Here is a 16,897-nt window from a genome sequence, read left to right on the forward strand (position 1 = left end):
GTTTTTTAAGCATAAATGAATTGTAATAATAGAAAACTAATAATAAAAAAAGAATGACTGAATCATGCTTCCATGTACCTGCAACTCATAGGTTAATGTCTGTGTTAAGGCCAACCACACTGACTTCAAAATGTCTATTGTCTCTGAGAAAGGATAAGAGAAAGGGAAAAGGTATGCTTACCTGTTTTAAAATACCTGCTGCCATCTCATGACTGCAGTCAAAGATGACGTGGAATTCTTTGCCTCTTTTCATCTCCTTGAGCAAAGGCTTGGCATCCTTGGTGTCAGAGGGTAGCTGGCGAATTTTTAGACGCAAATTGTACCTTGATGGAGCCTTAATAAGTTCTTGCAATCGAATGAGACCTTTGTTCAGAGAAATAAGATAAGACAAAGGGTTTCAGAAGATACATTATAGTAAGAACAAAAGGAGGCTATCAAAATGCTAATAAACTGACACAAGAGCTTCTAGCTTATCATCACTGCTGTACTTCTAAAATGTGTTTCCTTTTCATTTACTGACCATTATATAAAGTATGTACATAAACCAACATTTGAAAACAGTACATGAGTACTTCCTCGCCAAAGCCTCTCCCTTTCCTTCTTTGCTAATATTGATTGAAAAATAAGGAGCTCAGCTTACCCCATGAAACAAATCTTCCTTATTTGAGAATTATGCTAATTTTCTTCCTCATAATAGGTAGTGGCACATTAATTGATTTAGACCAATATGTTTCACTAATAGTTTGTAATCACCCTATTTTAAAAATCTTGCATATAGATTTCCTTCATTAGGCTCTGCATGGACCATCCTCAGATCATCTGCATCAATGTTCTGAAGATATTTAGCCTCCTTAATCATATAATTAGGATTGCTTCATTCATTGCAATAATTCAGTTATTAAGTTATGCATGACAGAAACTAAAGCTGCCATATTAGAGATTTTACCAGGTGCACTAACCGCATGAGGGAAAACATTCTATATCTGCAATTTTTAAAAAAGGGCATTTGCATATTGGGATAGAATAACATTGAACTTATAGATTTAACAGGCCATCGCAACCCCGCCAAAAAATAAATGCATACAAAATGCAGTGTTACAGAATAAGAGTCAGACTAATATGGCAATAGAGTGACAGAATTTAAGATTGAAAAAACATGAAAATATGAAAAAAACAGATTTAATGGAGGTATCACATATTTTTGTCCAAATGGATATTTAGCTAAGGGTTAAGTCTATAATTTCATGTTCATATTCAACACAGGTTCGGCTGTCTAAAACATATTCCCATCTGCAGTAGGTAAAGCCTTGCAATATAAATCCAAGATGGAATGATATTATAAACTATGGGCATGCATCCGTTCAGTGTTATTTGATATATTATTAACTGGGTGAAAGTTTCCCCTGATACCAACCAAATGGCTTGTCCTTATATTAGATTCTTTTTTAAAATTAAAATGTATATAAGTAAGAAGTTATATGTAATGCGGTGAAGTGTCAGCCTCCAACATAATTTTTGTTCCCAAGAATGTATCTTAATCCAACATAGTCCTTCAGAAGCATCTTTTAAAAATAAAAATGGTATGAGCTGCAATCAGATATTTTATTTGAAAATTTGCTCACAGAGCAGGAAGAAAAACAGAAAGGCAAACTGGGAACATACTGTAAAAGGCAGGGTGGTAGTGCTGGATAGATTGGTAGGGAACAACCTCATCAATGCTTCTCAGACATGGGTGAGGTTCACCATAACAATCATATTGCAAATTATCAAAGAGGCGATCAATGCATTCTCCCAAAATTCCAAAAGTCCCCATTGCTGAAAAAGTAAATGAGAATAAATCAAGACCGCTAAGATTATCAATGTTAAATCTATTTCCCTCAGAATCTTGACTGCAGTCTCCAAATTTGGTGTCAAACTGTAGTTTTTAAAATGAAGAGAACTAGAAATTAAGATTACATGACTGAAAGAAAATTTGTATTTGATTTTTATTAAAAATAAATTACATTATATCTGTTTGCTTTTTAAACAAACTTTAATGAGTTTCAGAAAGAAATAAAATAGAAAGTAAAATAAAAAGGGGAGAGGAAGAGATTAAATGGGTAAAGAAGTTAAAAAGTGACAAAAATATGAAAAAATACAAAAGGAAAAACTTTTGACTTTCTTTGGTATAGATACAAGTGTATAATAAAGTACTTCTTACTCTAAGTTAAAACAAAAAGACAAAAACATAATATTAAAAATACACAAATTAAATAACCAAAATAACACTACAGCTATATAATAAAATAACCTCTTACTCTAAATTTAAGAATAAAAAGTACAAGATATACATGTCTAATAATAACAATAAAATGCACAATATTTCTACAATCATAACTGATCAAATTGTGAAGTTTTTGTCTGTGTTTTTTAAATGAATCTCTCATAGGCCAAATATGACCCTGAACATAGCACAATTACACAACTCTATGTAAATGAATACTTAGAATTAATGTTGGGAATTCAGACAGTGGAATAAGGACTGGATGAAAACTACTTTCTTTAAAAATGATAAATATATTTTCTACATACTATATAGCTTTGGTGATGTTTATTAAATGTTAACATCAATCACAGACTTCTTGAATTTTAAATATTTTATTAGATTGTGACCCAATCTGTAAAAAGCAACTCTGAGTGATTTACAAGTTGTAGGAGTGTAAAAATCACTCCTGCAAAACCATAAAAATACCTCAAACCATTTTTTTACCATTTAGGAAAATAAGTAAATAATCTGTTTTAAGCATCATGAACTATTCTTAGCTCACTAGTACACAAAAATGAGAATTAACATTTTTATCCTTAGTTGGCAGGCATTTTACTATAAAGTTTCTTGATAAATGAGACCATAAAAATGCTAAGAAAACTATTAATGCTGGACTACAGAAAAACTGATTACCTGGAAGCACCTTAGCATGTTTATACTGTAGTAAGGTAGAATTGCGCAGTTTAGTTTCCAGCAAAAAGCTTTTGACATCACAGTATTTATTAGCTCTATATACATGTCATTTTCTTTTTAAAAAAATCAACAAATATCTCTGCAGGGTTCATAATGCATTTCCTGCAGACCAATTTCCTGATTATAGCTGTCTTCAATTATCAATAGTCCTTGGCTTACAGTCAGTAGTTTAGCAACTCTTTGGAGTTATGATAGCCTTAGAAAGGATACACCAGTTCTAGCCAACACCCATTCAGGAGATTGGGTTTGGACTTACAATTGTGTGATTTGCTTAATGACCACTGTGAAAACAGTTGTAATATTGTGTCAGGTTATGTGGGTGCCTCAACTTACAACTGTCATGACTTACAATTGTAATTCTGTCCAATGGCTCCTTTTTCCTGCAGACACTTGGGAATTCAAAGTTAATCTTGCTGAGAAAAACTGAATATGCAACTTACATGGAATTCAGCAAACCGGTATTTATGAAAAACTTTCAGTCTAGCAAATAGATTTCCTAAAGGCCAGTTTCCATCATCTTTGAACAAGGTGTATAGAAAAACTATTCCAAATAATTCAGAAAGATGACGCCAGTAAAGATCATTTTGTGTCTGATTATCATTTATGAGAGCTGGCTTTCAATATCACTTTAGCAGTTTAAAACTATGAAGATTAGATTAATCTAACACTATATCATATAGAACAAAATAGTAAGCATAATCTTGTCCAATATAACAACTAGGCAAGCAGGATTGTAAATTATCTTGTTTGGATGCTAGATTACTCCTTGCATTATGTGTGCTAAGATGCTGAATACGTAAGAAGGGTGAAGAGGAAGAATAAAAGAATAATAAATTAACCTATCACTAATTGATTGTCAACTGTGTGCTACAAATTCATCCACAGAAATTTACACTTATACCCCATCATCAGAAGATGATGCATTAACCATTCACGAATGTTGAGTATATGAATGGATTATCAATGAAGCCATAAGAATGCCTCACTAAAAACTATTTAACTAACTTGATTTATAAAAATTCAATAGAGTTTTCTAAGAGCCTCTTGGAAAAAAATTAATAGCACTCTGCCAACCATGGAACACTGGAACTCTTAAAAGTTATAAGAGAAGACAAAGAGGAATGACAAAGAAGAGAGGAACAAACACTAGAATATGTAGGAATTAAGGTGGCTGCATTATGCTATGTTATTCCATTGGTGCAACTTGCTCATTGTTATATGAAGTGACTGACACTGTTCTCTAGGATTTCAGATATGAAACTATTCCAGCCCTGGAAATATTGGGAATTGAAGCTGACATCTTCTTCATGCAAAGTAAAAATCTCACTGCTTAATAAAATATATCCTGACCAAATAAATATTATTATTAGTATTGCAGGCTAAAGTATAGGATTTAGAACTTGAACCCATGGGCAAATGTAGTATGCTAATGAGAATTTTCAAAGGAGGCGGCACCAATAAATGATAAGACTGAACATTTCTCTTTTCTCTACAGGAGAAAAAAAGCAGCTTTCATATTATGCAGTATTATGGGTTGTTGAGTAAACCATAGCAACATGATTCATGCATAATACTAAGCACTGAGTTAAGGGGTTGGTTCCTACATTGCACTCACAGAGATAAACAACATTATACTGTAGTTCAAGACAATGGTCCTAGAAATATTCTATAGGAAGTTTCACCATGAATCTATAATGTCCTGAATTTAATAATCAAGAATGAAACCAAATATCAAACCTGTAAAAGCAAAGAAAAGCTATTCATATCTTATAACTTGCTCAGAGTATTCAAACTTTTCAGCCCAGATAGCATATCTCGTTTCCAAGAAAATATGCTATATTTAAATCTTCCATTTCCCATCCACCTTATTGTAGTAGAAAATAAACAGATAATAGAAATGTCATTATGGTTCCTGCTTATTTCTCAGGCTCACAGGAAGATTGGAATTGTAATCATAATGTAGGTATGAATGGTTATTTAGTGATTAGTTTATATTTGAATGTCACCTGTATTAGTTCATCTGAGAAAACTTAACACTGAGCTAAATTTAAATAAGACTGACAATCAAATGTAACCTTAATTATGCTAATAAGAAAAACACAGGTTAAAACTGAGAAACGTTGTCTTGGAGAAAAAGACAAGTAGTCACATTGTACTTTAATCCAGCTTTTCTTTGGAAAGATGTTTCATAATTGGAATGTCAGAAATGAAAAAGGTTCTTTCTTACTCAGTTCATTTGTTCATTAATTCAATCAACCAGTAGAGCTAAAAATGGTGTTGGGACTTATTAGCATCTTGTACTTTAAAAACTGTCTGACAATGCACCTTTAACTGCCTGAGTTTTCATTTTCTAGTATTATTAATTGCTTGGCAGCCCTATTTTTTTCTTCAGAGGTACAAATATATTTTTTTTTAACAAAAGATAGATAGATAAATAAATACAGGTCTATTAGCAGACTCATAGCAGACTCACAAAAAAGAATAAATGAACTGCAAACCTGTAACCAACAGAAAAGGAACATTGTATTTAAGCATGCTGTGCTAAGTATGTACACACAGTAATAAGATAAACTCATCAGTTACTCAATCAGGGGATAATTGTAAGAGCACATTTTAAAAAAATGAATGGGGCAATGAAAACTGAAGTACAAAGTTGAAAAACCTAGGGTAATTAGAACAAAACAGAATAAATGTTTTGGGTAAGCTAATTTTAAAACAATTCTCGATGTGATTATAGTAGTTTTGTATGTTTAGCACAGAAGTCCTCCAGGGAAAGTAGTGAAGGAAGATCTAATTTTTTAAATTATTATTATATTTTTATCCTGCCTTTTTAAAATTGTTCCACTCAAATACTGTCTATGTAATATTCCTGCCTTCTCTTTTTCTCATGTCCTCAACCCTGTAGGGATGGTTGGACTGAGAGAGGATAACTAGCTGAAATTCATCCAGCCGGCTTTTATACCTAAGACAGGTCTAGAACTCCTAGTTTCTAGGCCAGTACCTTCACTACTCTAGCAATCTGGCTCTCACCCCAGACTTGGTCTTGTTATTAATTTTATTATTAATTTTAGTAGCAAAAGTGCGATGCAGAATTGAAAATTAACCCTGCCTGGCTTGTCATTCACAGATGCTGCCCCAAAAAGTTTCTCCACCTTCAGAAATACTTCAGAGAACTGAGTACTAGAATGAGCACTAGTAGGAGAAAAAAAAGAGAAGCCTTCAGAAGAGGGACTGTATCAAGGAGACTCTGGAGGTGGGAAATGCTAAAATCACTATGCATTGCCCTTAGATTTTAAAAATCAGACACCCTCCAGCAGCTTTTCTTTCAACCTTTCAAAGTTTATCCCCTGTAAAATTACCAAAGTGGAGTTGGAGCATAAGACATTGGATGAGCACATGGCACCAATTATTAAGGGTTGATCTAAACTCCCATTATTTTATGCATAACCTCAATGAGCATATGTTTTGAAGAGATGCTAAGCAAAATACCCTTGACAGTAAAATATATGAGAGTTGTTAGCTGAATGCATGTTGTGAAAACTGTTCCCTAAACTGCCAAATGTGTAGGATGAGGATTTATCACTATGCAGCACAAAGGGGAGCTGAATCACAATGAGAATATTTTCAGAGACGGAAGCGGATAGAGGGGAAACAATGATCTTCAGAATTGTTGACATCGACATGAAAAATTGCTTTGTACATGTATAGAGGAAGGGGGAGAAAAACAGACCTGCTATCATAGATGTTAAAAAAATGAAATATTTTCGTGGCTCGATATCTAGAGGAAATATGAACTATGAAACATGAAAAAATCCACTTCAGTAAAACCATGTTAAGCTATGATTATTGCAATTGCATAGCAAGCCTTATTTATACAATGATAAAAACCAATGGCTGTGACTTTGATTGTGTGAGATATATATGTATATATATATATATATATTCTCTAATTATACTAAAAATGTGAATCCTGGGTAAATCCATATAATAGAAATAAAATAGTCTGAGCACCAGGATAATATTAAACAATAATATTAAAACAAAAACCCAATGAATGATCGAGCAGTAAAGGACCTTAAGATGGGGGGGACAACCAGAAGTGGGTCAATATACCCACGGATGTCCATGGAAGAAGGCAGCGCTCCTGAGTGGGAGAACACATGCAGGAGCATATCCATCAGAGACTACCCTGATAGATGCCCGGATCCATTCAATATACCCCCTCCCCCAAGCACACATGCACACAACCCCACCAAGGAAGATCAGATGGATCCTGGAATAGAACCAAAAAAGGGGATAAGTGTAAGCGAGTGAAAGCAACCGGCGTATGCGAGCAGAAAGAAAGTGATCAACCCCAAGAAAAAGAAAATAGCAACCTCAGAAAATACCAACATAGCAAGAGACCCGTGCCCTTTAAGAACAAACCAAGTAGAGAAAACGGACGGAGATTATATTAGGATCAACACAACATGTTGAGCCACTATAAGGACTGAAACTGGGGAGGCAGGAATCCCGAATTCTTTCTTCACACAAAACCATTTTGTAAAGCAGGAACAAGGGTAAAAACCTTGAAGGCCAGGAAACAAGGAGGTGTAGTATAGTATATACTGTAGCCATTGATTGAAAAGGAAAGAAGAGGCTCAAATTTATCTACATAAATGGCAAGAATTCTAGACATATATATGGCTTTTGAATTCTCAGCAATAAATCTACTTATCTAACCTTCTCATATCTGCTTGGAATGTAGAGTGGGGAGAAGATTTAATTGTCACACTGAATTTGAAAACCTTGACAGCCTTAAACCACAATTTACAGACTTAAATGAATGGATTTATATATTTGGCACACTTAACATGCCTTGTTTTCAGACACTGTGCTAAACCAAGACCAAATAAACTGCATAATTGCTTAGGATAATAATCCATTCTAATCCTTTCAGTTTGTCCATTTAGGGTAGACAAAGAAAATGATGGCATCAGACACTACATTTTAAGCAAAAACTTGAGGCCCTTCAAAACCCAAGAGTTCCTGAAGTGGTAATACACACATCTGTCTTTATAATAACCTATTTCAAGGAGGCTAATGTTTCTCTATGTTTTTCATGAAACTTCTCATTCGCTTATCAATGAGAGATTTACTTTCACTTCTAAATATCACACTTGATTCAAGTTTTCAATTGTATATAAAGGGGGGGCTTTGTCCCCCACATTCAATTGTATGGATGACAGATTGTGCACAATTTTCATGGGGCTCTTGTTAAAACCATTTAAAAGCTTAAACTTGATTCAGAAAATCCAATGACCAAACTGTTGTACTTATGTTCTCCAATTCTACTAATTATATGTCACAGCCAATGTTAGTCATTTTTCTTCTTTTTGATTCAAAATCTACCTAAGGGCTTAGAGGTTGCAAAGATAGAATCTAATTATGGATGAGATATCCCCAAAGAGCCTTTGTTTGTAGTTGTTCCATCTTTAAGCAGTCCAATTTCTTTTTTAGGTCTGTGTTGGATTGTACCTAGTGCTCTAATAACAAATGCTATATTGTCAACTTCTTCAAATGTTTCCAATCTGTTATTTGTAAATATCAATATTTTACAATGTTTTGTATTCCTTTCTTCAATGAGGCTGCATCAATAAACCAAATATGGTTTTCACAATGACAACAATGTGTTATATCTCAGGTGTCAGGCAGTCTGAAATTTAAAATCCCACCATTGTCTTCTGACAATTAATTTAATATAATTTCAGGTTTTCAGTATTATTATTGATGATATATCCATGTTTTTGTATAGATTCCAATGTAGTATCCTTCCAACTTGTTCATGCCCTTTTTTATAATTGGTCTCTGTGATTATCTGTGAAAATCTGAGATTTTGCTTTCATCCAGTTATTATATGGTCAATCATTTCATTCTTAACTCAGCACAATTGGCATTTACTATCCAAATTGAGATTTTCTCCTTTTGCTTTGATGGTATTTGTGTGTAGTGCTTGTTCTTGGACTGAAAAAAAAAGGCATTTCTTCCTTTCCCCTTTTTAATGTACCATTCTTAAGCCACCAGCTTCTTCTGATGTTGACTAATTTCCTTTAAGTGTATTTCAAATATGGGATGTTTTGGTTTTCCAATTTTCTAATCTCATTTCAAGCTATTATGTTTTTATAGTCACACTTATATGCCATATCTTCAAAGTAAATGTTCTTTCTGAAATTATTTCAATATTTTACCTTCTTTTGATGCAATCATTAAGATCTTATTTGTTTTATTTTAAACCTATAAATGTCTTCACCCAACAATTTTCTGTGGAAAACATAATCTATGCTATAAAGGTCTAGGATATCATTTATACTTATCAATTTTCTGGCTAGGTAACCAAGGTTATCAAAGTCTATCTGTCCAGTCAGCTACTCCTGCAATATCTCAAATTATTGAAATTTCCCATGACTATGTGTGTATTGTTACTAATTACTAGACTATTATAATACTCTAACTATACTATTAGGATGCTATTATTATTCATTGCCTTCTGTGAATTCTCCCAACATGTGTACTTGAAGCAAAATGACTTTCTTTTTCTTTGACAACCTTTTATGATCTTGAAAATATAGCTTCTAAAAGGTATGGAAAACTAGAGAGTAACTCCTGACTGTCACTGACGTCTACTACCTCTGACTGGGTAGTTTCCTTCTATGAAATAATGTTGCCTATTAGGACCTAAGAAGCCTACTATCACTGTGATGGTGCCTGCCTTATGGAGCAAGCTCCCCCCCCCCCCATGATACAGATGGCCCCGATTCTGTTGATCTTCAGGAAAGTGGTGAAGACCTGGTTTTTTAACCCAGATTGTTGATACAGCTGGTCTGGGGTTATTGATAGGTACACATGAGTATTATCAGGGCCTCAATGTTTTAAATAGTCTCCTTTTTAATGTACTGTGTTTTCATTCTGTTTACTGCCCAGAGTTTCTTCAGGTAGATGGTGCCTAAAGATTTGTAAAATAAAAATACTAAAGTAAAATATCCTCTACTGAATTTTAGTTCTGTCCATGAATGCAAAGTGTCCTTGTAATCATAGATATTTAATTGGGGATCACACTGGAACATAACTGATCCAACAGGGGAAATGGTGAGATACTGAGAATTCTAGATGAAGGCTTTTCAACCTTTTCACCAATTGTACCACTTTTAGGATATGGCAATATTCGAGTACCAGCTAGCAAGGTATCAAAAACTTGATGACCAAAAATGTTCAAAAGTTGCAATTTCACTGAAATGACTTATGGCCATTTTTCACACTTATGACCATTGCAGCATGCCCAGGGTCATGTGATTTACATTTGGATTCTTGGCAACTGATTCATATTTATGATGGTCACAGTGTCCCAGGGTCATGTGATCCTCTTTTGCAACCTTTTGACAAGCAAAGTCAATGGCAGGCTGCTGGTGGCCAAGTGCTAAGGCAGGGCTTCCTTCCCTCCCTCCCTCCTTTCCTGCCTCCCACTCTCTCATTCCCATCTCCTTCTGAAGGAACAATTTGAAACACCCCCCATATTTTCCGTCTTCCATATATTCATCAAACAAGGAAAAGTCTCCACAGACGGAAAAGACAAGCTGCTGAGGGAACTAGCTTGAAAAGGCACATTCCCCTTTAAGAATTAGCTACTGCTAGAAAAGAAAATTAAGGAGCCAGCAGCAGGCACTTAAGGAAGAAAAAAATGTAAGTATTGGCTGCTGGCTAAGGCAGCCTCCCCAAATGGCTCCATTCATAAGTAAAGGAATGCTACAGGCAAATTCATTCAGGAGAAAAATACTTCAAAATCCCTGCAGCAAAACTTACAGCTAACAATAGCAGAGCAATAGAAGCTAACACAATACATCAGCCATCAGCCAAATACAAATTGCCAAACACTCCTTAAGAACACAAAGCCCACATTGCACAAATCCCAGAACTTCAAAGTCACAAAAGCACATAAGAATCCTTCCACTCTCCAACTCCCTCCCTCCCTCCATGCCTCAACTCCAGGAGATGCTGCCTTTCTTCATTGCTGCCTTTCTTCATTTCTCGTGGAGGGCAACCCCTCCCTCACTGCATTTCTTGCCTGTTTGTAGCTGCCAGCACAGATGGCTGCCACAGAAGTTATAGATCGGCTCATGGCTGGCCTGCTTGATCTCCTCTCCTCTCCCTGCACCCTCCTCGTTCTTTCCCTTCGGTGCAGCTACAGCTGACTCCACCTCCTCCCAAGGCTGCTTCTTTTTTTCTCTCTCCCTCTCCTGCCGAAACTGCCTCCTTTTATAGCCTCTCCTATCTCCGTCCCCCTCCTCCTCCTTTCTCATCCGGGTGAGCCGGAAGTGAGCCTGGGGCCTTTGCCTCGCCCCAGCCACTCTGCAGTTCTGGAGGACTCTCTCACAGTAAGTCCTATGCTGCACTGGCTCATTCTGTCTCCCACTACACTTGGCTGGACAGGGCCGCATACCACCTGCCATGTGCTAATGTACCACTGGTTGAAAAGCCCTGTTCTAGATAGCCAGGAACATCCGATCCTGCCAAATTAGCCCTGATTCCATTTTTTTAATATACAGTATGGAGTACCAAAAGTCAACCCTCCATACACAATTGCACCCTTTTAATAACTAATTACATTTTTTCCCTCAGAGAAAACTATGCTTAGGAATGTTCAAAGGCCATGTATCATATGAGTAAGGAAGTGTTTAGAAAAATATGGCAAACAATTTGAACACTTAATATAATTTATGTACTAAATTGTCTATGGGGCCCAACTTTTGGTACAGACAGGAGAGATATATTATACATATTATTACAATTATTTCATTGTATTTTTTAAAAAGCAGCTATATTGTGCTTTATCATTTAGACTCAAGCAAATACACTTTTACTATAAGATACTGTAAAAAGAAACAACTCATCACTTTATTTAGACAAGGAACCCTAATTATATTCAACTTCATGGATTACTTGGTTGTTATTTGTAGGTTAGGCTTTCTCTGCTTTGAGAGTTTCCACAATTGTTAAATGAGTTATAGGGATTAAAAGAGCAGAATATTTAAGCATAAGTCAATTTAATGTTCACAAACTTGAGAGATTATTAATGCAGAGAAGTTAAAACCATTGGAACAATAATTAAAATATAAATTTTCTCTACTTTTTAGGACTGAAAAACAAATACAATTATATAATACACAACTAATAAAGCAATCAGTTTTCATTAAAGGAAGGACAATATGCAATAATTAGCTTTTGTACATAATTACTAATTGTGTTGCCCTTGAAGTTACTGCAAAGGTTACTCAAAACATACTCTACTGAGCAGCTGAATAATACACCTCCACCCAGAATCAATATCCTCATACTTTGAAAAAATGGATTGAAAAGCATTATTTATTTGTAATGTATTTTATAGTTCCTTCTGTTGAGCACTCCAAACCTGTAGAAGTAACATTTAAAGTCCTTTATACAATGCAACTGTTATATTTAACAACTCTTTCAAAGTATTGCCCACATTTATATTTCAGCTTACTCCAACATAAATTGCTTTTAGCCAATCTCATTTCTAGAAAAGGAACCATTGCCTTGTTTGCTATATTCCTGTTATTATAGCTCATAGTTTCAGAGCTAGACAACCTTGAAAAGATTTACACTCTATCTTTTACACTCTATACACATATCTAATAATTATGTTGCCCTATCTTTTTTGTTCATAGTGAAGTCATGCTAAGAAGAAGTCCCAGGCAAGGAGCTTCGGCTATTTGTTGACTGAATCTCTTGGCTAGGTATTGTTCATTTGACAAAAAATAGGATATAGATCAGGCATGTCAAACTCGCGATGTATTGTGACTTTTTCCCCATTGCCGGCAATGAGGTGGGCACGGTTTCAATATGATGCATCTGGCCCGTGGGCCGGCAGTTTGACATGCCTGATATAGATCAATTGATTCTGCACCAAATCATCAAGATTCTCATTTATTAGAATAAAATCTGCAATCATAAGTCACATTCTCCCAAATAAATGTATGCATGGGATAGTCAATAGTTTCATGTACACTGATCAATGCTGCTGCAGACCATGATAATGAAGTTAGAATGTACAATGAAATAATTCATAAACTCTGCATCTACATGTTCCCTGTTCAGAAAATCCAAACATTATTTCTTCAGAATATATATATGGGTAGAAAACATTAAAAAATAAACACACTGCATTTTATTCCTGAAGTCTTTTTCTTTCATCTATGGAATTTGCTCCAAATTCCATGGAAAGAGAAGGACGAGGGGGGACATGATAGCAGTGTTCCATTATCTCAGGGGCTGCCACAAAGAAGAAGGAGTCAAGCTATTCTCCAAAGCGCCTGAAGGCAGGACAAGAAGCAACGGATGGAAACTAATCAAGGAGAGAAGCAACCTAGAACTAAGGAGAAACTTCCTGACACTTAGAACAATTAACCAGTGGAACAACCTGCCTCCAGAAGCGGTGAATGCTCCAACACAGGAAGTTTTTAAGAAGAGACTGGACAGCCATTTGTCTGAAATGGTATAGGGTTTCCTGCCTGATCACGGGGTTGGACTAGATGATCTCCAAGGTCCCTTCCAACTTTATTATTATTATTATTATTATTATTATTATTATTATTATTATTATTATTATTATTATTATTGTTATTATTGTTGTTGTTATTATTATTATTATTATTATTATTATTATTATTATTATTACAGCAGTGATTTGAAATTAGCATGAGGCTTCTGTATTCTTTCGGTGTCTTGAGTCTGTCAGAGGACTTATCAATATCCTTGATATTGGTTTGCTGCTCCACGTGAAACAAAATGAAGACAATATTGCAGCTTTCTGGAGATATGAGGTGTGACTTCCTTATTGATGGCAATTTCCACCTTATCATCATGGACCCTAGAGCCTCAGATTTCTCCCTTCTTACTGGTGGCAGTGGGGGTGCAATGGTTCAGTGGTTAAGACGCTGAGCTTGTCAGCTGGAAAGCATAACAGGGTGAGCTCCCATTATTCGCCCCAGCTCCTGACACCCTAGCAGTCCGAAAGCATGCAAATATGAGTAGATAAACAAGTAGCACTTTGACAGGAAGATTCCATATTTTCATGCTGGCCACACAATGATGGAAATATCTCTCAAACAATGCAGGCTCTCTTGGCTGAGAATCAGAGATGAGCACACCACCTTGAGTCGGTCATGACTGGACAGAGGAAAACTTTAAACCCTTTACTTATGATAAGGCAGAACACTATGAACCACTTCCTTTACCAAAGATCTACCCTGGCAAAACTGTTGCACCACTCCGAAATAGTCAAATTAAGATGGTCCAGACAATGCCGGATCAGTCCATCTTCTACAGCAGTGTTTCTCATCCTCAACAATTCTAATTATGCGGACTTCAATTTCCAGAATCCCCTAGCCAGCATGCTTGCTGGGGTATTGTGGGCCACACATCTTAAAGTTGTTGAGGTTGAGAAACACTGCCTTAAAGGAATATTTTGCACACTCTTAAGAGTAAGGAATAGCTGGGGTATTGGGTTTTTGTTTTTGTTTTTTGTATTCATTCATAGGTTTGTATAAGACTAAGCTAAAGCTGCCAGAGATGAAGAAGCATGTAAGCAGAATGGACAAAAGCCAGGAAAAGGTCCCTTAGGGGAAGTAATTAAGAAGGGACCAATTTGAGGATGTAGGTAACTATAATTTCGGTGTGGCTATTTTACAGGGCTGCGAGTGTGTGAGTGAGTGACCATAAGCCAAACCTGACAACATGTGTGTAACACTTACTGAACAAAAATTTAATATACTCGTGAGCAGAAGCTCTTGGGGACATCTCTGGTGCAGCTTGAATGGAATTCTGAAGATTTGGAAGATAAAAATGTAGGATATGTAGGACAGATAAAAGTTCCTTATGATATTTAGATTCTACCTAAAACCTCAACAGACATACAGTAAATGGCACATTGCCACTGTACGATGTAAGCAAAAAAAGCAAGTAATCATTATGCAAATTAAAGTGATATTATTATTTTTTATTATGCACAGTTGTTTAAACTGAAACCTGAAACTTTTATTCCCTGCAAAGCACTCTTTAGAATAGAGCTGATTTCTGCCTTTCAATTTAGAGAAGATTAATTCATGTACAATAGCTGGGGGTTTTTTTTGTTGTTGTTGCTTATTTTAGAAATTTGAGAAGAAAGCTGCATGAACTTTTCTTAAAAACATTGAAATGCAATAAGAGATCAAGACTTGCCTTTAAAAACTCTGGAATAAAATAAGCAGATCTAATTCTTTTAAAAAACATTTTTCAGATTGTGATAAGTTGATATATTACCAACACAGTTTAAAATATAATATATAGATCTCAATTTCCCAGATTTTTTTAAAAAATATGATTTTCACAAGTAATATACAGTGAATTGTCCATTTTCAGTGGCGGTAGAGTATAACTAAAATGCCAACTACAATACTTCTCATGGTCTAGATTGGAAAACAGTGTGGTTTTCACACCACGCCAGTTTTCTTTTCTTTTGAAAAAAATAATAATAATTTTGATTAAAGTGAAAGATAAAAAGTAATGCAAAGTGAGAAAAATATAAAAAAGGGGCAAAAAGTCCCAAGGAAAAAAATGTGAAAAAATGAAAAAAAGAAAAAAGAAAAAATATATAAAGAAAGATATTACTTCCTTCTTCATCATGAAAAATACAAACAATTTCAGTAAAATCACCTTCTCCAATACTGCAACAGAAGATCTTTTTTCCCATATCTCATGTATCTATAAATAAATGTTAAATAAATATTTAAATAGATTAATATTCCCACAATTGGTCCTGAAGAGTTTGTTTATTTATTTCAGAAATTTCTGTATTTTTCAAAACTGTTCCAAATGGAAAATCTCCAGGCCCTGACAAATGGTCATGGGGATTTTATAAAGAATTTAAAGAGATTTTAATACCTGAATTTTTACTTTTATGCAATGCTTTGCACCAAAGAAATTCTTTACCAGAGTCTTAGATAATTTTGATCCTTAAATTGGCATTTTATACTCCTATTTATCTTCTTAACCTGGATATTAACTGTACAGTAAACTGTTAGCTATCAACTAAAAGTTATAGTTATAGGTTAATCCATATTATTCATATAGATTAATCTGGTTTTATTCAAAATCAAAATTTATCTACACTATTAAACAACTGCAGTGGGCATGATAGCTCAGCAGTTAAAGAGGCTGAGCATGATGTCAGCTGGAAAGCTGACAGTCTGGGTTCAAGACCTAAGCACCACATGACACAGTGAGCTCCTGTCCTGGCCCAGCTCCTGTCAACCTAGTAGTTTGAAAGCATACAAATGCAAGTAGATAAATAGGTACCACTTTGGTGGGGAGGTAACAGCATCCCGTGCACCTTGGCATATAATAATGCTGGCCATATGACCACAAAAATGTCTTTGGACAACAACTAAGAAACAGATAAGCACCACCCTCCAGAGTCAGATACAACTAGACATGGGAAACCTTTACCTTTATTAGAAAACTGTTAAATATTATACAGTTTATTAAAATTAATAAACCTTCCCTAGCCATTTGTTCTTTAGATATATACAATTTTTAAAACAACTATTAATTAATTTAAATTTGGGGCATGTTTCTGTAAGATGATTGAACATATTCTGTAAGATGATTGAACAGTGCTAGGCTGCATTAACAGAGGGATAGAATCAAGATCACGTGAAGTGTTAATACCACTTTACAATGCCTTGGTAAGGCCACACTTGGAATACTGCATCCAGTTTTGGTCACCGCGATGTAAAAAAGATGTTGAGACTTTAGAAAGAGTACAGAGAAGAGCAACAAAGATGATTAGGGGACTGGAGGCTAAAGCAT

At 35.1% G+C, this 16,897-nt stretch overlaps 1 protein-coding gene across 1 annotated transcript in view; it reads right to left on the minus strand.

Annotated features, from left to right (window-relative positions):
- The window catches only part of LOC107298786 (glutamate receptor ionotropic, kainate 2-like), a gene marked incomplete at its 3' end in the record, with an annotated part of 218,718 nt that overhangs the window by 17,616 nt on the left and 184,205 nt on the right, over positions 1-16,897 (minus strand). The window contains exon 4 of the mRNA XM_015828153.1: positions 182-363. Coding sequence (XP_015683639.1) covers positions 182-363 — 182 coding nt within the window. The remainder of the gene's footprint in view (positions 1-181; positions 364-16,897) is intronic.

Source organism: Protobothrops mucrosquamatus, unplaced genomic scaffold (assembly GCF_001527695.2).
Source record: "Protobothrops mucrosquamatus isolate PMUCROS unplaced genomic scaffold, P.Mucros_1.0 scaffold_222, whole genome shotgun sequence".
Classification (NCBI taxonomy): Eukaryota; Metazoa; Chordata; class Lepidosauria; order Squamata; family Viperidae; genus Protobothrops; species Protobothrops mucrosquamatus.